The sequence below is a fragment of the Budorcas taxicolor genome, chromosome 5, assembly GCF_023091745.1.
Source record: "Budorcas taxicolor isolate Tak-1 chromosome 5, Takin1.1, whole genome shotgun sequence".
NCBI classification, from domain to species: domain Eukaryota; kingdom Metazoa; phylum Chordata; class Mammalia; order Artiodactyla; family Bovidae; genus Budorcas; species Budorcas taxicolor.
In genome coordinates this window covers 127036099-127063014 of record NC_068914.1, presented here as the reverse complement: position 1 = coordinate 127063014, position 26916 = coordinate 127036099, and the positions used below count along the sequence as shown (strand labels likewise).

At 38.3% G+C, this 26916-nt stretch overlaps 1 protein-coding gene across 1 annotated transcript in view; it reads right to left on the bottom strand.

Annotated features, from left to right (window-relative positions):
* Positions 1–26916, bottom strand: part of ITPR2 (inositol 1,4,5-trisphosphate receptor type 2) — a 592637-nt gene that overhangs the window by 172060 nt on the left and 393661 nt on the right. Inside the window, exons 40-45 of the mRNA XM_052640930.1 lie at positions 22520–22703; positions 21566–21822; positions 13607–13807; positions 11133–11243; positions 7411–7506; positions 5827–5949 (exon numbers count right to left, since the gene is read on the bottom strand). Coding sequence (XP_052496890.1) covers positions 5827–5949; positions 7411–7506; positions 11133–11243; positions 13607–13807; positions 21566–21822; positions 22520–22703 — 972 coding nt within the window. The remainder of the gene's footprint in view (positions 1–5826; positions 5950–7410; positions 7507–11132; positions 11244–13606; positions 13808–21565; positions 21823–22519; positions 22704–26916) is intronic.

The following is a 26916-nucleotide window of genomic DNA, read 5'->3' as shown; positions in this document are numbered from 1 at the left end:
CTACTAAATCTTGGACTATGTCTTTACAGATAAATTACAACAAGAACATACCTTTATATTATTCTTCCATTATGACATGGAAAAATTGAACAATTAAGAGCAAAAACTGAATTTCCTAGACACCAGAAAAAAATCTAGGTGAGTGTTTAAAGATATCAAGGTAATGGAAAAAATTATCATTAAAACATTAGAAAGCAAATGAACCAGGATGAAATAGATATAACTACTATGACTAAGATTTGTTGACCTTAATTAAAATTCACAAAGAAAAAAATGAAACCCAACTGAAGAATGGACAGACACATTTTCAAGCAATTCAGAGAATAAGTAGAAATGACCAAATAACATATTAAAAGACAATTCATTTTATTAGGAATCCAAAAGATTTGGATTAAAATGAAATTCCTTTTCATCTACCTCATTAATTTATTCAACAAACATGTGTTGAGTGGTCACTGTGTTCCTGACACTATTCAACTTGGTGAATCTTTATTTAAATGGTAATAATTTTAGGATTCAGTAAGATGATTACCATCACATGGTAAAAAACAATTTTATAATGTGCATCAAGAACCATAAAATAGTTACTACCATGAAACCTAGTAATTAAACTTCTTGGAATTTATCCTAGGGAAATCGTGCAGCAGACAAACATTAATGTATGAGGATGTTAATCATAGCATAATTTATAATATCAAAAACATGAGAAGCCTACATGTCTAAAAAATAAAAAGTGATTAAATAAATTATGGTGCAATAAAATGGTGAACAATTATGCAGACATTAAAACTGAGTTTTCAAAGACTATTTAATGACATGGGGAAATGATGATGAAAAAATTTAAAGCCTATATTTAAAAATAATTTCATATATACAATTAAAGTGATCCATTCTTTCTTGCCTTAAGAGCCAGGAGTTATTTTTGCTTTCTACAGGCAAGCTATCTAATACTTCTCCGAATACTGCAAGGCACATAACATTTCCCCTTTCTCCATGTGCTTCTCAACTCTAGTAGGTACTGAAATAAACCATCTCACATGTTCACTGCAGCATTATTCACAATAGCCAAGACATGAAAGCAGCGTAGTTGTCTTTCAATCAACGAATGGATAAAGAAGATCCAATATAGCTATGCAATGGAATCTTATTCAACCATGAGGAAGAAGGAGATATTTGCAACAACCTGGATGAACCCTGAGAGCACTGTGTTCAATGAAATAAGTAAGACAGAAAAGGACAAATGCTGCATGAGATCACTTATATGTGGAATCTAACATGACAAACTCAGAGAAGCAGAGATAGAGTGGTGTTTACCAGGGTTTGGGAGGTGAGGGAAAAGGGAAGTATGGGAGTCAAACTCCCAGTTGAAAGATTAACAAATTCTGAGGATCTAATGTATAGCCCAGTCATTAGAGTTAGTGATATTGTATCATAAACCTGAAAGTTGCAAAAAGAGTTGATTTTAAATGTTCTCAACACAAAAGAAAAATCGCAATCATGTGACTAAACTGGGTATTAACTAATGTATCAAATCAACATACTTACACCTTAAACTTACACAATATTATGTGTCAATTATATCTTAATAAAACTGGGTAAGAAAATTAACACAAAATAAAGTCTCATAAAAACAGAACTGCCATATGGAATCAAAGAAGCAATGTGTGTGTGTTAGTCGCTCAGTCGTGTCTGACTCTGTGTGACCCCATGGACTGTAGCCCTCCAGGCTTCTCTGTCCACGGGATTTTTTTTAGGCAAGAATACTGGGGTGGGTAGCCATTCCCTTCTCCAGGGGATCTTCCCAACCCAGGAATTGAACCCAGATCTCCTGCACTGCAGGCGGACTCTTTACCATCTGAGCCACCAGGGAAGCCCTAGAAAAACAATAGGCCTGCATATATGTTAAACTTATCTAAAGTACTGAACATCGTTCTAGATTTCATGCAATGCCTGTTTTATAGAAAGATAGGAAGCAAGAGAAGGAATAGGAAGAAAGTAGAATATAAAAGACCAAAGCTAGAGCAGAGAGAGGAGGCGGAGATGCATGAGAAGAGCATGTGAAGGACAGAAAATGTAAAAGGACACATAGCTGAATTTTAAGGAAATTACTCTGCATGACACTATGGTATTAGAACTTAAGAAATTCCCCTTTTCAGGTATTGATAGTTCTATGTAGATCAGACAAGACGCTTACAAGAAGCATTATTTGTTTCTGGTAACACCAACCACAGGAAGGGCCAAAAAGGATGTCATGGTAGAAAAAGCAGAACTACCCAACTACCATGAAAAGAATAACAACAAAAATTGAAAGTCTGAGGGCACCAAAATAGACTGTCTGTGCAAAAGATGATTATAGTAAAACAAGGAGGAAGCTGAACCTCAGTTTTGGAATTACTGAACTGTGCAAAGGCAGAAACCAATCTGCACGGTCATCAGCACGACAGAGCCAAACAACTCCACATTCACAATGGATACAGCCAAACCTGAACCCCAGAAAACTCTTGGAGCACGGCTACATGGCTACTTCTGAAGCAAGGCTTACAACCACTGTCTTTGGCATTTGTGCCTCAGTGTGGAGGCTATCTGGACAACAGATTCGTAAGGAAGGAATTCAGCAACCATCTCTGCTTCCTAAGAAACCAGTACAATATCCTGGCCTAGAGAGAGCCAAGGAAGTCACTTCTGGAAAGATCAAAAGAGCATGGGTTGGCTCTCTTTTGAGTGAAAACTGAATTTTTCATTAAAGCTGGTGGGAGGAGCCACCCCATAGAGGATGCATGCATAAAGCGGCGAGGGAGCAACTTCCTGGGTCATTGTAAGAAAGTGAGCAGGCCGTTGCTTAACCGCCCTGTGGGTTATATACACTGTTCCACACATCTTGCATTCCTGTGCTAGACTCCTGTGGACTCCCGTTTCATGTTTACACTCTTACAATTTAATCACAAGGCCTTAAGGATTCCAGATCTCCTTCCCTCACTCAGTCTGACATTCTCCCTCTTCCTGAAGTCCGGTTTTATTTATGTGCCTATATATTGTACCATCACAGCTCTGCATACTACTGCTTTTCTAACATTTTGGTTTGGGGGAGATTCAGAAACCTTCATTCAGGCCATTTTCACATCCATTATCTCTTTGTTTCAGTAAGTAGTTTTTAGCTCTTCGTTACTTTTTTTTAACAGGTAGTTCTGAATTCCCACTCGTTGGACAACTCCACCACCATCGTTGAATCTGTTTCTCTCTAAGCACTTTCATAAACTCAAACCCATCAAAATCATTGACATTATGCTGCCTTCATTTTTAACCTCTTTCATAATTTAAATCATTATCTTTCAATCTAAGAGTAGCTTTTGTATTCTTTATTCTTATTCTCCACTCTTTTCAACATTCACCTTGTCTTAAAAATCTGTATTCTTGGGACTGCCCTGGCTGTCCAGGGGTTAGAACTCTGAGCTCCAACGCAGGGGACACAGGTTTGATTCCTGGGTTAGGGAACTGAGATCCCACACCCCATATGTCATGCGGCATGGCCAAACAAAAAACACAAAACCCTAATCTCTACTCTTGTATTTAATCTACTTAAAACTGAACTGACCGAATATGGGTCTTTCCTGACTATTTTTATTGTTATTCATAACTGGTAACATGAGATTACATTTTTAAACGTCTTCTCCACGGGTTCGAGGTAATTTGTCTCAAACATCTACTCTTCTCTCAGGGGCGACGTGCTTGGTCGGGTTGTCCACTTCCAACTTGAAAGACACATGGTTAGATCTTGCTCGTGCAGCTGCTTGCTCAGGCAGCGGAATAACCTTTCCAGGCAGAGCGAGACTAGCTTTCAGCCAAAAGAACACAATGGGTGGCTGTACTCCCTGACTTCCTTCTAAAACTTCTTACTGCTCACTCTGCTCTTCTCTTTTTCAGTCACGTTCCTTCCACAATGCTGCCGCTTCTGAAATAACTTCTTGCTCATGTACACGTGCTGTGTCACTCTATTTCTATCCTTGTTGTAGAAGCCAATATGATTTTAATTCTCAGTTCGTGATTTTTTTCCCTCTCTACTCTCATTCACTCTCTGGACAGTCCTTTTCTGGCTTGACTCGATTGCTGTCACCCAATTTCTTTCTCTCTAAAAGCATACCTCTTCCGCATCTTAAATCTCTGTGTTCTACTTTCTTCAGTGTATCTCTTCATCTTAGCTTTCAGTTCCTCAATACTTAAAATTCTCTCGTCTTCCTAGCTATAACCCCTTTGCCCTGACCTTTTCTGTTCTATATATGGATTTTGCTATACTGTGAGAAGGTTCCCTGATGGCTCAGCAGGTAAAGATCCACAAACCATGCAGGAGCTGTGCAGGAGATGTGATGCTGGTTTGATTCCTGGGTTGGAAAGATCCCCTGGAGAAGGGAAGCAACCCACTACAGTATTCTTGCTTGAAAAATCCCACCGACAGAGAAGCCTGATGGACTACAGTCCACAGGGTTCCAAGAGCTGGACGTGGCTGAGAACATACCGTGACAGACCTAAAAACCTTCTCAATGGTGCAAACTATACTATAAAATTATTGCAGCTTCTTGTATTAATATCTTTTAGAATTTGACTCCTTTTTGAATTTTTTATAAAAATTATACTCAAGGTTACATACCTTAGGCAGTTATGTATGAGGACAGAGATGGTTAAGAATCATCTAAAGAGGAAATTTTTAATACCTTAAACTTACACAGTGCTATATGTCTATTACATCGCAATAAAACTGGAAAAATTTTAAAAACAGAAAGTTAATCTATTCAGAGTCTTATTTATATCTACCAATGTTTGTTCAATTACCTGATAAGATATACAGGGAAGCAGGAAAAGGTAGAGATTGTCAATGGGGGAGAATGACTAGCAAGACAGTCTAGAAATTTAGACTTTATTCTGTAAAAAAGTGAGAGCTATATAGACAATCGCTATACGATGTGAAGAACTGACTCCTTAGAAAAGACCCTGATACTGGGAAAGATTGAAGGCGGGAGGAGAAGGGGATGACAGAGGATGAGATGGTTGGATGGCATCACCAACTCGATGGACATGAGTCTGAGCAAGCTCCGGGAGCTGGTGATGGACAGGGAAGCCTGGTATGCTGCAGTCCATGGAGTTGCAAACAGTTGAACATGACTGAACAACTGAACCGAATTGATATAGATAGTCAAATGGACATACGTACATCTCAATTTTTTAACTTCTAAAACAACTCTGCATTAGAAGATGCGAGTTTAAAGTGGATCTTCAGGTTAAAAGAACTAAATGTGTCAAATAACACTAACCAAGCACCTGTTTTCATACTAACACAAAATAGAAATGGTTTTCCTTTGAAAGAATGTGAATTTAGCTTCATATTTTTTAGAAGTCCGGTAAAAACAGTTAGAGGCTGTCACTTTACAGGTTCTGCAGGAAATATGCTAGCCTATAATTCAAAGAGGCCAGAAGTCTGTTTAGACCCGAATGCATCCCTTCCTTCACACTCTCTGTCTTCTCAGGAGCCTCTGTCCTCTCTGCTTCCAGACTTCCATCTGTTGCCATGGATACCTATTCCTCAGGCTCTGACATGGGATTCTCTCCTCCTTGCTGGCCCAGTTTTTGGTACCAAGTACTGTTTTCTTGCAGAACAGCTCTGACCACAGCCCTAGGGGCACTCTGGGAGCTTTTTCTTCTCTTGACTCAGAGCAAGGGACACAAGCACTGAATAAATGGAAGGACCAGATCTTGAAAGTATTGACAGCAAGCCATGACATACGATGAGACTGATAAGATTAGCAAAACAATACAAAGATTAAAAAAATGTGATACCTGATGGGCCAGGATATAGATATTGTGTCCAACATCCTTTGGGGAAACATCATCATCTCCGCCCTCATCATCCCCATGATCGCATTCCAATCCTTGGTTATAGGCATTCTTCATCACATCCACCTATCAAAAAACCAATAGGAACATCAAGACTTGAAATGCCACAAACAACGTGCATTTGCCTCATTTATGGGGTATAATAAAAAAGTGGAATGCCTCCTAAGACTTGAAAAATATGCAAGAATTCTAAGTGAAAATGGCATTGGAAACCTTCTTCATTTAAATGATTATGGAATTATTTTCCTACAAATTCTCTGTTTTCCTTGGAAATTTTGGCTTTGATTTTTGAAAGCTGACAGTGCGAAAGTTCCCATGAATTAGGAGACTTTGGAACCCTGATAAGCATCCATTATTTATCAAGGGTCCACTAATAACAAGAACACATGGTGCTGGACAGACACCATACTCTGCCTGAGGACCCAGTGGTGGATATGACAGAGTTTCTGCCCACAGGGAGCTTACCATCCAGTGGATGAGTCAGCAAGAGGCCAGCATATATGCGGATGAGGAAGTGTCTTGCTCTTCCTAGCCCACTGCCTTGCAGATACTATGCTGTCATTAAATATATGTTAAATCAAATTGCACCTTATCTTCCTCTTTATCTACATTCTTCCACTCTGTTCCTTACTATTAAAGAGAGCAAAAGAGGTCCTTCATACATCATATTTCTCTACCCTCCCTGCCTCTCTGCTCTTCTCCCAACCTTCCATGTTTCCTGTTAACATTACACATTGCTTCCCTATCCCTTCCCTGTACCTCCTGGGCCCACAGTTTGTTCTAATATTTATCAAATGCTCTTTCACATCAATGAACTTCTCCTGCTTACACATTAAAAGTGTCTTCATAGAGTTGCCCATAGCACCAACAGGGGTACTCAAACAATTAGGACTTAGTTATTAGGGGACTGGCTATACAGTTTGAGAATGTTCTCAATGCTTTTGAAACTCAGTGCTGTTAAAGCATGCTGATATTTCTTCATAATTCCCATGTCACAGTGAGGAGGAAAATATAACCTCTCCAATAGGAAGACAACACTAATAATGATCTCTGGGGATTTCCCATCAGGTCTCCATGCAATTTTCTCCAGGCTGAACACTGTCCTCAGTTGAACATGAGGACAACTGCAAAGGATATTTATTCTGCTTTTATTTTCAGAAAGAGGTATAAATATAATTTTTGAGGGGTGCAAACATTTTTATTTATCTTCCTCACATGTATCCTAATACACAAACTAAAGCAAATGTTTTTGGGGGGCAAAAATAATTTGCAGATAGTTCAGTCAAGTTTAACAAGCCGGTTAAGAAAAGTATTTAGAGTGGACAAACCAATGAAGTCATAAGGACCCAAATCACACAGGCCTTTGCGTTCATAAGCCTTCTGAGGTATCAGTAATGGCAAGTCGTGATGTGCCATCAATGTCTCGGCAGAGCAGGGAAAGCCTTAGACTTCTCCCCTGACATGTATACTACACACTGTCCCTTTTAGGTTACACATTATTGACATGACTTTCAAAAGTGCTCTTACCAGTTCTTTGGGTCTCATGTTGAAAAGAATCCTTTCTGCATTCTCGCTGTCATGCCTGCTTTCCATGATGGCCAGCAAAAGCTTGGAGGCATTGTTCTAAAGATACACATTGAGTTGATGCACATGAAAAGTCTATTTCATGGATTAAGGATCCCCTGCATGTGTTTCAATTGAGATTATCAGGACTATTTTTTAAATCAAGCACAATTGTAAACTCCTACTTTTCAGTTAGCTTATTAACGTTTTAAAAGAGAATGTTTTATTTTATTGTCAACACAGAGATAAAAGCAATGAATCATTCGAAATATGTTACAAAGGAAATTTTAAATATTGCTATAAAGGCATTTTAAACACAAAATTGACTTTATATATGATATATTAAAATATAATCATATCTTCCTTCACTATTTCCTAAGTAGGCCTTTATATGAAGACAATCTAATAAGACAGTAAGGTGAACCAGTATCAATGACATATTTTACAAAAAACGGCATATAGTTCATTAGAATTTAGCATAATTGTTTTTAACATGAAACATCAACTCATAGCAAATCAAAATCTTAAATAAATTTGATCAATAATTAGTGAGAATTAATTTACAAAATTCTAAATTCATGAGTTAGAAACAAAATATAAATTTATTGATAACAGTTTAGACTCCCTACATGGTAATATATGTATGCAACATTTTAACAAGTTGGGTTGTAGAATATTTTCTATTTTTTGTTTAATAGAAAATAAAAACAGTTCATGTTGTCTTTGGTGCTTCCTAATTTGGTTTTAAAAATATATTCTCTCAAACATGTTTACCTATAGAAGAAATCTTAAATGTTTCTGATTCAGCCAATTTATTCTACAAAATGGGTACCACACAGTTACAGAAAGTCTTATAGCACAAAGCAAAATATCCTCAACGTTTGGAATGATGCTCCATTTTTAATTTCTACAGATTTGCACAAATCCTAAAATTTCCTTTTTATAATCCAGCATCCCACACAAACAACATATCTTTTAAAAAGTAAGGTTCTAGAGTTAGTGAAGACCTTACATCTTTAGAGCAATCTGAACTGACCCAATATAATCAAAAGCTAAAACCCGGGCAACACTAACAGTACTCTCTCTAATGAACTTCATTCAGCAGCCCCAGTACAAATTAGCTTAAAAATACATCCAATTTCAGAATATTGGCAATACGGTGTTTTCCTAACCAATCTTTTTCATACTATCTTGGGGGAATAGAAATCTTGTAAATGACCTACTGAAATCTAAATCACTTTGAAAGTTCAAGAGATTATATATGCTAAGAAATCCAATTTTTATGTGTTAATAAAGGATTCTCTTCCAAAAGAAGTTAGAGTCCTTAGACCAAAAAAAAAAAAAAAAAAACACCCAACAACAACAGTAACAATAACAACAAAAAAATCTACTTATTTTACAAATTCAGCAATTTATAGTCCAGGTCAGTTATGAAATGTAAATTAAAAGGGACAAGATATATACATACATGAAAAAATTCATGAAATTGTATAGTAAATGAGTACAGTTAAATATACTTAAAATTATACTTGTTTAAGTAATTAATTTTAAGAGTAAATGATATATAATAAAACCTTAACATTTTTTTCATATGGCATCTCTATAATGTTCCAGGGAATTTACAATTAAAAGCATCCTACATACACCTTCTAAAATTTGCCAGTATACTATATCATTCTGTCTTACAAACATTGTTCTCATACTGGCCATTATGTACAAAGCCTCATGCATTATTTAGAAACATACACTCATCTCTCTTAGTAAAATATTATAAATATTTCAATTCAAATTCATTCATTTTCTATTTTACATATACCTTGACCTATCCAACTGTCATATTTTGAAAAGGTAACATAAATGAAATTTTAAATGACCCTTTTTTCAAAACAGATTTTCATTTGAGTAGCTAAGAATATCTTCATACAAGTAAGTCATACCTTATCATTTAGGGTTCCTCCCCATAGGTTTGAATTTGTAAATAATCTATATGTCTACACTTTGTTTTAGTTTATTTTTTAGATTTTTTTTGATGTGGGCCATTTTTAAAGTCCTTACTGCATTTGTCACAATATGGCTTCTGTTTTATGTTTTATTTTTTCGGCCATGACATGTGCGATCTTAGCTCCCCAACTAGGGATTCAACCCATAACCCCTGCATTGGAAGGTGAAGTCTTAACCACTAGAGTGCCAGGGAAGTCCCCTACACTTTGTTTTAAGTTGATGAATCCTTCAGTATTTCTCCCAGTTAAGTTATATCTATTAAACATGAGATTTAAAGGTGTAAGTCTTTAGATAAATGAAAGATTTAAAAAACCCCAAAATCTAAGGCTTCAAAATGCTGTTTCTTTCTGAAATATGGTTAAAGATGAATTCAAGATGAAATAATTTTTTTTCTAGTAACTCCAATTAAGCTATCATATAGGCCAGGCTGACTTTGCTAACTGAAGAATGAAGTTAATGAGGAAAAGGACACAAGTGCAATCTACCTGAGAATCACCTTCTTTCTCATTTATGAAGAGAAAGATCCAAAGCTGATACCTATTGCAAATAAAAATAGTGAAAACACACAAACATAACTCTGTTTGCTTATTAAGAGCCATCATCAGCATAATCTCCACATAGGTAGGACATACATGCATTCCATTATGTAATCTAAATCTATATTTAGAAACAACTATAAAAATACCATTTCTATCCTTCTCGGCCATCAATTTACCTATAAAAGGTAAACTTTATCCTCTGTGATATTGGATCAACCCTATGTTTATGGAAAAATTTTAAATAAGCAATGTTTTTAGTTCTAACACCTAACACATGCACTCTTTAATAATTCATCTCAATTGAATATAATGTCTTTTTATTTGGAACTATATAGTTTCTTGTGTATATTCACTTACTTATTTCCATTTGAACAAAAAGTTGAAGAAATTTTTTTCAAAATGCCATTGTGCTCCTGACTTCTGATAAATGGAACTGCTATAAAGTACACATAAGCTAAAGCAACTTCTCAAAGGGGGCTTCCCTGGTGGCTCAGTAGTAAAGAATCTGCCTGCAATGCAGGAGATACTGGTTCGGACCCTGGGTCAGGAAGACCCCAGGGAGAAAGAAATGGCAGCCCATTCCAGTATTCTTATCTGGAAAATCCCATGGACAGAGAACATGGGGCTGCAAAAGAGCAGGACACGACTTAGCAACTAAACAAAAACTTCTCTAAGGGAGCTTGAAAATGGCTTACTGTATTAGGGAAAAAATTAAAATTCTAATATAAAAGAAAACAACTTTTAGAAAATAGACATAAAACGAAAACAGAGCCCTCTTCTACCATAGTTTCATTAATTGTGACTTGTGAGATAGAATTCTATACTCAAGATGAATTAAAAACATATGGCAAAGTGAATGTTCAGCATCTTATGTTCCTCTATATAATGAAAAATAGAAAAGAAAAGCAGTGAAACAAAGTGGCTGCTTAGAAACACTTACAGTAAGGTATCCTCAAGTCTTATTCGACACTTTCTTAGGAAGTCAGTGCTCATGCTTTTACTTTCCCTTTCTGTCAATTCATTACTTGAAAATATGATAAGACCTTGCTTTTCAGAAGACCTACTTGAACATTTAGAGTCAACTCTGAAAGTGAGTTTTATATAGAGAATGTCACTTTCCCCTTCTCCCCAGCGGGTTTATTTTACCTTTAGCTGGAGCACCAGGTCCATTCGATATTTACCAAGAGGGTTTATGTCATTTAGAATCAAAGCAATGATGATATCAATTCCATTAGATTCATGAGTAGCAATACACGTCTAGAAAACAAAATATTTTAAAAATAAGTCTATTTACAACATAAGAGCACTAGAGGCCATGATATAAAATAATAGAATCACCTTAGCCTTTTAACCTTTAAAATACAATTAAGATTTAACTTTGAGATTGTCTAATATAAGTCAAAGATTTAACTTTACATATTCTTTTACATAGAGTCTATTATTTGATTAGTGTTAATTAAATGACTTGTATGAAGAACACGGAGAAAGATATTGTATGAAACAGGTATCTTTTCAGGTGAACCATTTTTGTAGAATTTCAAAAAACAATGGTTAAGTAAAACACTCGGTCTATAAATTTTTATATGTCCTTCATTAGAGAAATTCTTTAAATTTAGAATTTTAAGATCTGATCAATTTTAAGAGAATATTCCTATTTATAAAAACCTTATGCCCAAGGTTTGTAAGTCAACTTTATCTGTAATGATGTGGCATCTTCATTTCTCTGCTATTTAATGCTAAATGAGTAACAATCTATGCTGTTGACTGTGCTGGGAATACAGTCACTCCTGATATTTCAGACATCGTGTCAATTATGCTGGTTGAGGGAAAAGGTTAGCAGATTCCTTAAACTTAAGCAATTTATAGAGGAATCTGATTTGGGAAAAGTTTATAAAGTACCCTGAGAGATAAATGTCAGTATTTTGAAGGTTAGGGCCTACCATGCTAGGACTCTGAATTTAATTCATTTTATACAACTTGAAAATCGGAAACTCATGGGTTGGAATTTGTGGAACTACATCTTACCATGCAGCACCCAGAATCAAAGGGATTTGAAAAATTGAAACCCAGGTAAAATAAACGAGAAAGAGTAAAATCAAGGTAATTCTGAAAGGATTGTTATTTTTCAGGATGGGCTTCATTTCTCTCTTCACAAGGAAATTTTTACTACCCTGACACCAAGGAGAGGTATCTTCCATTCATCTACATTTTCTGAGGTTCTTCTGATCATGACAGTGGTTGCTAAACTTAGAGGAAATCAATTTGCAGATCATTTCTGAAATTTGCTAGCAATTTTCCTTCCTTCCACATATTTCCAGAGCACGGGCTTCATAGTAAGCTTATTTTTAGAGTATATGGGATTTATGCTATATTATTATTAATTTCTGTTTTTAGCTAACTTGATTTAGTAACTTTCAAAACTCAGTTTCATTTTCTTAAAAAACCCAGAGTGGAGAATACATGCTTTCTATTATAGATTTACTTGATTTTAACCAACAACAAAATGAAATCTTTGAATCTGCATATATTTCCTTAACTTAAAATCAATAGATTTTCTTATATTATTGCCCTGGAAGAGTGAAATATAATACAGAGCAAAATCCACAAACTCTTTCACCATGTCACATGCACATTACAGGTGATAAAGATCCCCATAACAAATTATTTATGCCAATAACTGTCATGTTTTTGTTCTACATACCTATGTATGTACATGTATGTGTGTGTACTTTGCACATATATGTCATATAATTTGCAATAGAAAAGCAATTACTTTTCAACATTTCTTTCCTGTATCAAGCACTGACATTTGGTCTCAGTGGTTTCTTTAAAATTTATATCCAGAATGTGTGTGATTTGAAAATTCTTCCTTCCACGGTGGATCCGTGCTTGTGATGGTAGCTCTATAACATCTGTGTGGATGTGGAGTCAATAAACTCCAGGCTGCCCCCCGCCCTTTACCAACCCAAGTATTCCATCTTCTACTCCCTCTCTGTGTCTGTGATATCCAAGAAAATGGAATCAGAGACAAACACTCTGGAAGAGGGAGTCGAAACTTTGCCCTGGAAAATGTTATACAGTCGAAAGCACACTCTGTTTAGACTCAGCCACAAGTCCTGAGTTTTAAGAATGACCCTACAACTTAAAGAGATTCCATTATTCTGGGACCCTGGACATCACTTAATTTCTGAGTCACAATCTAGCTATCAGCAAAATGGGAACAATATAACCTATTTGTTACATTTACTGTCAATATAAAGATGGTAATATACACAACCCACTGCAGTGGAGCTGAAGAAGCCAAAGGGAGCCGATGCCACAAATCCTGGAGAGAATGACTAAAGGTGAAAACTGATCAATGACGAAAAAATATATTGTACTCTGATTTTTATCTCGGATGTTTTCATGGGAATTTCCTTTTACAGTGAAATTAAATTAAAATATGGCGTAGTATTTGCTAGTCTATAATTCAGTCTTTGTATGCATTGTTAGGAAAGTAAAAATATCTGGCAAAGTAAAAGAAAAATCTTTCAAATGCACACAAAGCTTGGCTCTTTCACCAAGCTGATTCTCTGGCTAACTGGTCGGAATAATTTTAGTGAAGGACTGCTTTCAGTTACCTGATTTTCATGGCATGGACCTTGGCAATACTCAGTCAAGCTCTCCAGAGTCTGGTTGACCAGCACTACATTCTTCTCGTTGATGTAGAGACCCAAGAGTCCCAGGCCCCCTGTTGTACTTCCACAAATGCAATCCAAAAACTGAAGGGTCTCACAGACAAGGTTGTAATTTGTTTTGTTGTTTTGATTCCTCAGGAAGTGCTAAACAACAACAAAAAAATATACCCAAGGCATTAAAAAAAATCACTGTGCTAAATGTTTTCAATTTTTTTCTAAGGGTGTTTTATCAACTCAAGAGGAACCCCATGGCAATGTGGAACAGACCTGCTCTTTATTTTGTTTTTTTCCAGATTTTATTTTATTTATTTATTTTTTACTCTACAATATTGTATTGGTTTTGTGGCATACATCAACATGAATTTGCCATGGGTGTACATGTGTTCCCAATCCTGAACCCCCCTCCCACCTTCCTCCTCATACCATTTCTCTGGGTCATCCCACTGCACCAGCCCCAAGCATCCTGTTTCCTGCATCAAACCTAGACTGGCGATTCATTTCTTATATGATATTAGTCCATGGGGTGGCTAAGAGTCGGACACAACTGAGTGACTTCACTTTCACTTTTCACTTTCATGCATTGGAGAAGGAAATGGCAACCCACTCCAGTGTTCTTGCCTGGAGAATCCCAGGGACGAGGGAGCCTGGTGAGCTGCCGTCTTTGGGGTCGCACAGAGTCGGACACGACTGAAGCTACTTAGCGGCAACGGCAGCAGCTACGTGTTTCAATGCCATTCTCCCAAATCATCCCTGCTCTTTATAAGGAAGTATTCACATTTATTACATTTCTCTTAGGATTAAGAGAAGAGAGAGAGATTTTTCAAGCATCTATATTTATCAATACAGTTCATAAAAAACATTTCTCAATGTCATTATCTTAAAACTATATACAAAGGGCAAAAATAATTAAGTAGCAGGTAAGGAGAAAAAAAAAAGGAAACCAGAAGAAGTTAATCAGGGAAAGAAGCAATTGAACACTCAACTAAGCAATCCCTTATACATAGTGCAGCTTCAAATGATTCAACCAATATGAAGGGCAACTTGGAGGACCTGTCAATATTTTGAGTAACAGACAACTACAAAGAGATTCAGAGCACACTGCTTGTAACAGCCCCAACTGAATATCACACCATACCAATCACAATGGGACTGATTTAATAAATAATTGTATATCCAAACACTGGAATACTTAGAAGCTATAAGAATGAGGTACTTCAGGGGGCTTTCCTGGTGATTCAATCATTGGGAATCTTCCCTGCAGTGCAAGAGATGCAGGTTTGATCCCCAGTCAAGGAAGTTAGATCCCACATGCAGTGGAGTAATGAAGCCCGCATAGCCTGTATGCTCCAGAGCCTGCCCATCACAACTAAAAGATCTCATATGATACAGTGAAGATCCTGAGTGTGCAACTAAGACTCAATGCAGCCAAATAAATAAATAACTACTTCAAGAAAAAGAAGGACGTACTTCAATATGTACTGACATAAACACAATTTAGTAATAACTTAGACCTTTTAGAACTAACACCCAAAAAAGATGTCCTTTTCATTATAGGGGACTGGAATGCAAAAGTAGGAAGTCAAGAAACACCTGGAGTAACAGGCAAATTTGGCCTTGTAATGCGGAATGAAGCAGGGCAAAGACTAATAGAGTTTTGTCAAGAAAATGCACTGGTCATAGCAAACACCCTCTTCCAACAACACAAGAGAAGACTCTACACATGGACATCACCAGATGGTCAACACCGAAATCAGACTGATTATATTCTTTGCAGCCAAAGATGGAAAAGCTCTATACAGTCAATAAAAACAAGACCAGGAGCTGACTGTGGCTCAGATCATGAATTTCTTATTGCCAAATTCAGACTCAAATTGAAGAAAGTAGGGAAAACCGCTAGACCATTCAGGTATGACCTTAATCAAATCCCTTATGGTTATACAGTGGAAGTGAGAAATAGATTTAAGGGCCTAGATCTGATAGATAGAGTGCCTGATGAACTATGGAATGAGGTTTGTGACATTGTACAGGAGACAGGGATCAAGACCATCCCCATAGAAAAGAAATGCAAAAAAGCAAAATGGCTGTCTGGGGAGGCCTTACAAATAGCTGTGAAAAGGAGAGAGGCAAAAAGCAAAGGAGAAAGGAAAGATATAAGCATCTGAATGCAGAGTTCCAAAGAACATCAAGAAGAGACAAGAAAGCCTTCTTCAGCGATCAATGCAAAGAAATAGAGGAAAAGAACAGAATGGGAAAGACTAGAGATTTCCTCAAGAAATTAGAGATATCAAGGGAACATTTCATGCAAAGATGGGCTCGATAAAGGACAGAACTGGTTTGGACCTAACAGAAGCAGAAGATATTAAGAAGAGGTGGCAAGAATACACAGAAGAACTGTACAAAAAAGATCTTCACGACCCAGATAATCACGATGGTGTGATCACTCATCTAGAGCCAGACATCCTGGAATGTGAAGTCAAGTGGGCCTTAGAAAGCATCACTATGAACAAAGCTAGTGGAGGTGATGGAATTCAAGTTGAGCTATTTCAAATCCTGAAAGATGATGCTGTGAAAGTGCTGCACTCAATATGCCAGCAAATTTGGAAAACTCAGCAGTGGCCATGGGACTGGAAAAGGTCAGTTTTCATTCCAATCCCAAAGAAAGGCAATGCCAAAGAATGCTCAAACTACCGCACAATTGCACTCATCTCACATGCTAGTAAAGTAATGCTCAAAATTCTCCAAGCCAGGCTTCAGCAATACGTGAACCGTGAACTTCCTGATGTTCAAGCTGGTTTTAAAAAAGGCAGAGGAACCAGAGATCAAAATGCCAACATCCGCTGGATCATGGAAAAAGCAAGAGAGTTCCAGAAAAACATCTATTTCTGCTTTATTGACTATGCCAAAGCCTTTGACTGTGTGGATCACAATAAACTGTGGAAAATTCTGAGAGAGATGGGAATACCAGACCACCTGACCTGCCTCTTGAGAAACCTGTATGCAGGCCAGGAAGCAACAGTTAGAACTGGACGTGGAACAACAGACTGTTTCCAAATAGGAAAAGGAGTACGTCAAGGCTGTATATTGTCACCCTGCTTATTTAACTTATATGCAGAGTACATGAGAAATGCTGGGCTGGAAGAAACATAAGCTGGAATCAAGATTGTTGGGAGAAATATCAATAATGTCAGATATGCAGATGACACCACCCTTATGGCAGAAAGTGAAGAGGAGCTAAAAAGCCTCTTGATGAAAGTGAAAGAGGAGAGCGAAAAAGTTGGCTTTAAGCTCAACATTCAGAAAACAAAGATCCTGGCATCCGGTCCCATCACTTCATGGCAAATAGATGCGGAAACAGTGGAAACAGTGTCAGACTTTATATTTTTGGGCTCCAAAATCACTGCAGATGGTGACTGCAGCCATGCAACTAAAAGACACTTACTGCTTGGAAGAAAAGTTATGTCCAACCTAGATAGCATATTCAAAAGCAGAGACATTACTTTGCCGACTAAGGTCCATCTAGTCAAGGCTATGGTTTTTCCCCTGGTCATGTATGGATGTGAGAATTGGACTGTGAAGAAGGCTGAGTGCCGAAGAATTGATGCTTTTGAACTGTGGTGTTGGAGAAGACTCTTGAGAGTCCCTTGGACTGCAAGGAGATCCAACCAGTCCATTCTGAAGGAGACCAGCCCTGGGATTTCTTTGGAGGGAATGATGCTAAAGCTGAAACTCCAGTACTGTGGCCACCTCATGCGAAGAGTTGACCTATTGGAAAAGACTCTGATGCTGGGACGGATTGGGGGCAGGAAAGAAGGGGACGACAGAAGATGAAATAGCTGGATGGCATCACTGACTCGATAGATGTGAGTCTGAGTGAACTCTGGGAGTTGGTGATGGACAGGGAGGCCTGGCGTGCTGCGATTCATGGGGTCGCACAGTCGGACACGACTGAGCGACTGAACTAAACAGCTTAGTAATTAACTTAGTAATAATTAATCTATTAACTTTGTTATTCAGTCACTAGGTCATGTCCAACTCTTTGAGACACCGTGGACTACAGCGCAACAGGATTCACTGCCTTCACCATCTTCCAGAGCTTGCTCAAACTCATGTCCGTTGAGTTGGTGATGCCATCCAACCATCTCATCCTCTGTCATCCCCTTCTCCGGCCTTCAATCTTTCCCAGCATTGGGGTCTTTTCCAACGAGTTGGCTCTTCCCATCAGGTGGCTAAAGAACTAGCATTTCAGCACCAGTTCTTCCCATGAATATTCAGGGTTGATTTTCTTTAGGATTGATTGTTTTGATTTCCTTGCTGTCCAAGGTTTCTCAAGAGTGTTCTCCAACACCACAGTGCGAAAGCATCAATTCTTTGGCACTCAGCCTTCTATATGGTCCAACTCTCACATTCATACATGACTACTGGAAAAACCATAGCTTTGACTAGATGGACCTTTGTTGGCAAAGGGATGTCTCTGCTTTTTAAGATACTTTGTAGGTTTGTTATAGCTTTTCTTCCAAGGAGAAAGCATCTTTTAATTTCATGGCTGCAGTCACCGTTCAGTGATTCTGGAGTCCAAGAAAATAAAGTATGTCACTGTTACTTTTTTTCCCTCATCTATTTGCCACGAAATGATGAGACCAGATGCCATGATCTTAATTTTTGAATGTTGAGTTTTAAGCCAGCTTTTTCACTCTCTTCTATCACTCTCATCAAGATGCTCTTTAGTTCCTCTTTGCTTTCTGCCATTAGTGTGCATATCATTTGTGTATCTGAGGTAGCTGATATTTCTCTTGGCAATCTTGATTTCAGCTTGTGAGTCATCCAGCCCAGCATATCCCATGATGTTCTCTGATGTAAGTTAAATAACGAGGGTGACAATATACAGCCTTGACGTATTCCTTTCCCAATTCTGAACCAATCTGTTGTTCCATGTAAGGTTCTAACTGTTGCTTCTTGATGTGCATGAAGGTTTCTCAGGAGGCAGGTAAAATGGTCTCATATTCCCACCTTTTAAACAATTTTCCACAGTTTGCTATAATCCATAGAGTCAAAGGCTTTAGTGCAGTCAAGAAGCAGAAGTAGATGCTGTTTTTTTGGGAATTTCCTTGCCTTTTCTATGATCTAATAGATGTTTGCAATTTGATAAGGTAACTACTAAAGGGCTTCCCAGGTAACGCTAGCAGTAAAGAATCCACCTGCCAATGCAGGAGACGCAGGAGACATGGGTTCAGTCCTTGGGTCAGGAAGATTCCCTGGAGGAGGAAATGTCACCCCACTCCAGTATTCTTGTTTGGAAAATTGTATGGGCAGAGGAGCCTGCGCTACAGTCAGGCCACAAAGAGTCAGATAGAAGTTGGCAACTGAGCATATACACACACAGGATTAACAAACACACACTACCACATATAAAATAGGTCTTCCCTGGTGGTTCAGATGGTAAAGAATCTGCCTGCAGTGTGGAAGACCCAGGTATGATCCTTGGGTCAGGAAGATAGTCTGGAGAAGGGAGTGGGTACCCTCTCCAGTATTCTTGCCTGGAGAATTCCATGGAAGACAAGCCTGCTGGGCAACAGTCCAAGGAGTCACAAAGTGCCGGGAGCCAGCGTGGGGAATCCCGCCCATGGCAAAGGTCATGAGGAAGGAGGCCTGACATACACAAAGGCGGGATCAGGCCTCAGGGGTCCCCCTGGACATTCTCGAGCATCTACCCCCAAAACCAGAGTCTGCCTACCTTACTGCATTATGCTTTCACCTACACTTCTGACATTACGGGGGGCTATCCCCCACCACCTCTCTCTGAAAACGAGTTAGCTTAGAACTCCAGTTAATAAATCTCCTGGGTGTAACAAGAGTGTTTCGGTCCAAAAATTCCTCTGATGGCTCTCTAACCTGCCTGACAGGTTTGTCCAGCCACATGTGATTGTTCGCAGCCTCCCAACCGTGAGAGGCACGAGATACCGTAAACTTTCTAAATACAGATTCTTTTGAGAAGTTAGAAAATTATTAGTATAGTATTAGCGAGTTAGTTAGAATTTATACCAGTGGAGGGTTTCATTGTTGAGCCAATATATGCTGCTAAGCCTCCATATCCTTTGCCCCTTATACACACTAATTGATATAACTAGCATATAGGAGAAATAAGTATTAACCTTGATATTAATCACGTTAGATTTTAGGCTAAGTAAATTCTTTTCTTGATTACAGCCCACTGCACCTTTGCCCTGCAAGAATGCAACTTTATCTGGTGCCTTCGGAGGGTGGTGCCTGACTTAAGAAATATCACTTTTGGAGAAAATAAGTTTTCTGGTCGACTAATCATCATCAGAAAGGGTCATAAAATGTTAGCAGGCCTCTTGGTCAGAAGATGATGTAAATCACCTGAGAACTTTGTATATCAGAAAGAATGCAGAAAGAAAGCGTGGTTTCAGTAACGGTCAGGACTGCTCACCCCACGTGACTTTGTATTTTCCATTTACCTCTATGTATGGCTTAAAGTATAAAAGCAGCCCTGGAAAATAAAGAAACAGACCAGTTCCTGGAAAGACTGGTTTCCCTCGTGTCGTTCTTTCTCGTTCTCTTCTTTTCTGGCTGAATTCCCATCTGGAGCGCAGAGGCTTGCCAGGCCTACTAATTTTGCCTGGGCTTCTAAGATCTGAACGGGGAGGCACTTTGTGTCTCCACTCCTCCAGGAGACCGGGAAGACATCTGTGGCCTATGTAGGTGGTGCAAACCCCTTGTCTTGGGGTTTTATTGGTTTTCCACGTAAACCAAGTTATTCAGCCTCTTTTCTCCACTAATTTTCCTACTACACTATTCTTCCCTAATCTCTCTTTATATCTCTAATTAAATAATTCTTTCCTAATTGCCGACTCCATCCTGGCTTCGAATTACCCTGGACCCACCGGGGTTGGACCCTGGCAACAAAGAGTCGGACATGACTGGGCAACTGACACTTTCACTTTCACATATAAAATATATAAACGTTAAGCATTTACTGTATAGCACTGGAAACTATTCAATATCTTGTAATAATCTTTAATAGAAAATAATTTAAAAAGATGTGTGTGTGTGTGTGTGTGTGTGTGTGTGTGTATATATAATGGAATCATTTTGCTGTAGTCCTGACACTAACACAATATTGTAAATCAACTAAACTTCAAAAGCAAGAAAACCCTCTTCTATATTAATCTGTTTATAATAAAAACATATATTAACTCTGTTTATAATGCTGCTGCTAAGTCACTTCAGTCGTGTCCAACTCTGCGACCCCATAGACAGCAGCCCCCCGTCCCTGGGATTCTCCAGGCAAGAACACTGGAGTGGGTTGCCACCTCCTTCTCCAATGCATGAAAGTGAAAAGTGAAAGTGAAGTCGCCCAGTCATATCTGACTCTTAGCAACCCCATGGACTGCAGCCCACCAGGCTCCTCCATCCATGGGATTTTCCAGGCAAGAGTACTAGAGTGGTGTGCCACTGCCTTCTCCACTGTTTCTAATAGACATATATTAACTCTGTTTATAATAAAATATAAAGATACTCTGTATCCTCAGTCAAGAAATATGAACTGAGTTGGCAATGATGAAGGCCATCCAAGTCTTACAAAACCCAGAAAGCTACAGATGAGGCAAAACTGACCTTATTCAACAAATCTCAGAGTCCTAAGGTTAGAGGATACCCACTGAGACTGGAGAGATGTGAGTTGAGGATGCAAAGAATGATACTGTAGGAATGCATAAAGGAATTTTCTTCTCGTTTTTCTTCACCCAGATACCAAAATTTCTTCCCATTTCAGAAAAGCACTATTTTGTTCTTATTATCTCTCCAAAACATTAGTTTTATCTGAATTTAATCACTATCATCATAGGCTGGAGGCTCAGCTCTCACACAAAACAGAACAAGTACCTGCAGCTCCCGGTTGTGATTCTCACAGAGTAACTGCAGAAACCTCAAAATCGGCTGCATGATGGCAATGGCAGGGCTCATTGTTACTTCCTCGGTGGACTTGTCCTCGGCATTTCCTGCTTCAGGTCCTGCACACATGATGTCTATTTCTGGATCCATTTCTCTTCTGTATACACAGTATGCTTTGGATGTGGCTGAAGAAGCTTCTGTTAACTGCCCTTTCATTCCCTCTTTTAAATGTAATGACGAATCTCTTACTGAAAATAAAGCAGTACTCATATTTATGAATTAATTTCCATTTGCTAATTTAAAAAAGACAGTTACCCAAATTCTCTAACAATTGGATTTCAAATCACCTGACAAGAGGAGCAACAACTTTTCCCAAAAGAATCTGAAGGAGCAACCAAAAAATTAAATATGCACTGGGACATTTTTTTTTAAAAGATCTTAACGCTTAGCCCATTTTAGAAGGGCTCCTGTCTTTCTGATAAATATAAAATTAAGAGCTCCTAAATACAAGAAAGTGAGAAAATAGTACAAAGTTCAAAATATTTATACAATTTGTTTTTACTATCCTGATGACTTTGTTATTCCAAATTCCAAGAATCTTTCATAGAGTTTAGTGCTATAATTCTGGTTCTTACAGTTTACATTTCATGAGCATTCAGAAGGGATGGGTAGTTGTTCTTTACCATGAATTTCACGATGAAATCAAATATTTTCATGTCACTAGCTGCTTTGCACTGATAATTCCTTGTTTGAGGCTGACCCCACAAAGCTGTTTGAAGGTCAATACCGTGACCACAATAATTCAAGGACAGTGTTCCATACACAGAGGCACAAGTGGCATAATTAGACTAAGGTAAGTAAGATGACAAAGATAAATGAGCTCTAAAAATTGCGTTACCCGCTTTTCTCCTACTCATTCTCCCAAATACTCAGCTAGTCCTTCACCTCTCATCCGTGGGCCAGATGTCATCAGCTCTGTGTCTTCATCCCTTTTTTTGTTACCTAAGTCGATGGTGTTAACTGTCACTGTTGATCTTATCTCTTTCTGAGCAGCCTTCATTCGGTCGTAGAGAACTTTGAAGAATTTTTCTGATTTTTTTTGTTCATGTAACTGCTGGTAGAAGGAATACTGCAAGAAAACGTATTTTCAGACATCGACCCTCAAGGATGTTTGAAATAAACACAAGCATTATGGATAAAAGCCCATATTTAATGTGCTGCTCATGATTATTTCATAAACTGACAACTTTACCAGTCTCCTATACTACTTATGGTGTCCTAATAATAGTTTATATTTGCTTAGTACTTTCCACTAAAATTCAACATAATTTTATGTTGTTGAAGTCACCTTTAGTGATTATTTGTTTTTAAATTTCATAAGAACACTGTAAGAGTGGTATGCAAAGAGCTCTTTGATTTTTATATTATTATGAAGTCATGTTTTGTGCAGTACTGTGTATTGAGGTCCTACTGTGTTCCAGGCCCCATGCTGTGAAGTGACAGAACACTCAGGAAAAATAGCTACAATTTCTGCCTTCATGACTCTGTAATCTAGACTGGAAAACAACCACTAATTCTGTGATCATCCTGGTAAATGTGAGCCTACAAAGTTACTTTCCTCTTTCCCTAAATTATTGTATATTTAATTTAGACTGTGTTACCATGGCAGCCTCACTCATAGGAACCCACTGATAAGTAGGCATTAAGTCCCTGGGGTATTTTATTAGCTACATTGTTTGCATAGGATACAGGAGAAGCCCACCATAAAATGCAAGACGTGAACTCTGCTTCACAATCAATAACAATATGGAAAGGATTCAACAGTCAAAGTATGATAAAAACACATCTCTGGAAATAACGGACCTTGAGATCATCTGCCCTAATCACTGTCTGCTTGGAGAAGTATCCAGAAGAGGTATGAGTTAGGAAATGTGATGTGCTCTGAACAAGAAATTTTAAGTTATTAAGACTAAAACCATGGGACAGACACAACACAAGAGAAATACAGTAAAAATAATTAATAAAGATAGTAATTCCAGTCACTGTACTGATATGAGAGGAGTTATATAAACTTGATGAGAGACAATGGGAAGAAAACATCTGAAGAAATAATGACTTCCAGATCAAGTAGAATTGATTGTAATCCAATAGAGTAGACAATTTTGGGGAGTTTGGTTCCTGCAGATACCCTTGCTGAAAGAGTGCCTGAAACCATGACTCACAGGTCCTGGGACTTGCAGGTGAGAGTCTGTCTAATGACATCAGGCCTGGAAATGGATACCTGTCTTGAAATTTCTGCTGTGGGTGATGCACATTCTCAAAGCGTTTTCATAAAGTCTTACAAGTCAGTTTCATACCTACAAGTGGGAAGCACTAGGCAGAGGGCTAGCAACAATTCAAGAAAGCAGGCCAAAAAGCCACAGTAACCATAGCAACCACAGTGAAACCATCAAGCTGGTTATTAATTCAGAGGATAAAGGCAGATTTCAGAGACCTCTGTGGTCCCATAAATTACACTTATGCTTGAACCCTAATATTTTCAATATAATGGCATTGGAAGGCAGAAAGGGATTCCTATATATTAATGAGGAAGTTATAAAACTTTGTGGTTCTATTAACACAAAGTTTTATAATTTTTGTTGTTCCTTGACATGTATTATCTCATTGATTCTTTCAGGACAACTGTATGATGAACACAGCGTGCTTATTTCATTTTATATATCAACAAAATAAAGTTTGGTGAGTGAAAACGACTTTCCCAATATTATATAATAGTAATAGAGATGGGACTTAAATCTAGATTCTCTGACTCTAAATCATTATATAAAATGACCCTTTAAGCTCAAAATAACAAGTGATTTACACGGACTTTTAAAAACTAGAAAGGAAATCAATCCTGAATATTCACTGGAGGGACTGATGGTGAGGCTGAGGCTGTAGTACTTTGGCCACCTTATGCGAAGAACTGACTCATTAGAAAAGACCCTGATGCTGGGAAACATTGAGGGCAGGATGAGAAGCGGGTAACAGAGGATGAGATAGTTGAATGGTATCATTCAACTATCAGTTGAAACTTCCCAGGAGTGAGTAGACAGAAGGATATTTTAGAAGGACATTTTAAATATTTATTGTTTATTAGCTGCATCATATGGGGTCTTCTGTTGTGGCGTGCAGGCTTAATTGCTTTGCAGCATGTAGGATCTTAGTTCAACCACCAGAAATTGAACCATGACCTCTGCATTGCAAGTTGGATTCTTAACCAGAGGACCACCAAGATAGTCCTGAAAGGAGATGTTTATAGCAGTTAAGAGCACAGACTCACTGACTCATGAGTTTGAGCAAGGTTTGTGAGATGGTGAAGGACAGGGAAGCCTGGCACGCTGCAGTCCCTAGGGTCACAAAGAATTAGACACAACTGAGTGACTGAACAAAAACGACAACGAACCTGAACAGTATGATTTTAATAAAGATAAATAGTACGCTTTTATAATATTTATATAATCTCAAGAGGTAGCATAACAATTTAATCCCTCACAAAGGGAAACCACCTCCATAAGCTTCAGAGTATAAGGGAAAACTCCTCATTTTTTTTTCAGGAGCCAAGGTGATAGATAAACAGTTCCATGTAATAGAGGAAGGACTTTCCCCCAAGAAGGATGGAGAGCAACTAGAAATGAGAGGGCAGAGAAGAGAAATGAAGTGAGGACTCAGAGAGATGATGTAATACTAGGGTGTAATGCAGGGTGATCAGTCAGTGAAACTTCCCAGGAATGAGTAGACAGAAGGATATTTTAGAAGGACATTTTAAATATCTATTATTTATCAGCTGCATCATATGGGGTCTTCTGTTGTGGCGTGCAGACTTAGTTGCTTTGCAGCATGTAGGATCTTAGTTCAACCACCAGAAATTGAACCCATGACCTCTGCATTGCAAGTTGGATTCTTAGCCAGAGGACCACCAAGACAGTCCTGAAAGGAGATGTTTATAGCAGTTAAGAGCACAGACACTGGAGCCTGTCTACATGGGCTCCAATCCTAGCTTGATTTCTAACCAGCTACATGAGCTTACGTGTATCTCAGATTCTTCTTTGGTAAGATGAGATAGGATTCAAGTTCCTGCACAGGTTGTTGTAAGGATTAATCAAGCTAATACACTGAAAGCACTAAGAAGAGGGCCTAGTATTTAGAAGGCATTATTCACATTGTTGGAGAAGGCAATGGCACCCCTCTCCAGTACTCTTGCCTGGAAAATCCCATGGATGGAGGAGCCTGGTAGGCTGCAGTCCATGGGGTCGCTAAGAGTCGGACATGACTGAGCGACTTCACTTTCACTTTTCACTTTCATGCACTGGAGAAGGAAATGGCAACCCAGTCCAGTATTCTTGCCTGGAGAATCCCAGGGATGGGGGAGCCTGGTGGGCTGCCGTCTATGGGGTCGCACAGAGTCAGACATGACTGAAGTGACTTAGCAGTAGCATTCTCATTGTTGCTATTATTAGTGTACAATTTGAAATTGTAATTTAACCATCTTCTTTATCCTCCTCTCAACCAATTTTTAATTAAGTACATTTAAACATATAAATTGATTTATGTAGCTAGGAGGGTAAAACTTAAGAAAGGGCATCAGATCCCTAATTCAGGACTACAGAAGCTGGGTGTCAAGACAATCCCTGAACTAAGTAAGCAAGACAACAGTGGTCAATGAGACAATTAGAATATAAATCCCCCTGGATTTTGACAGAAGTCTTGGGGAAGGTAAGCATTCCAGCTGACCTCAATTAGATATCTTAGGGCCAGGAGCACACAGTTGACATCTGGGTTACACAATGATGTAGATAAGTGAGAAATCTGGATAGTGTAAGGCTGGTAAACAAGACTGTCATAACCCTTTTAAAAGATTTTCATAAACAAAAATCACTGAATTCTATTTCATCAAGTATTTGTCAAATGGCTATAAAGCTGTAGATATGAAGAACAAGACATGATCCCCCTACTTTAAAGAAGATGACATTTAACTGGAGAAGAAGAATATTATATAGATAACAACGAAGCAAAGCAGCACAGGAAAAATGCCAAGGGAGCATCCAAGAAGCAAATGTTATGGGAGCTCAGATAGAGAAGTGGTCCCAAAGGCCACAGCAAAATAGTGAAGACTTTGTAAATAGAAATGGACCATTCATTCATAGGGATGTTCACTTCCAATTATTTACTGAATCCCTAGGCTGGGCCAGACATGGTGCCAGAAACAAGGGATGTGAAGATGGAAAACATGTGGTCTCAACCTCTAAGGATTCATAATTCACTAGACAGAGCCTGCTGTACTCATGAAGAGGTGCACACAC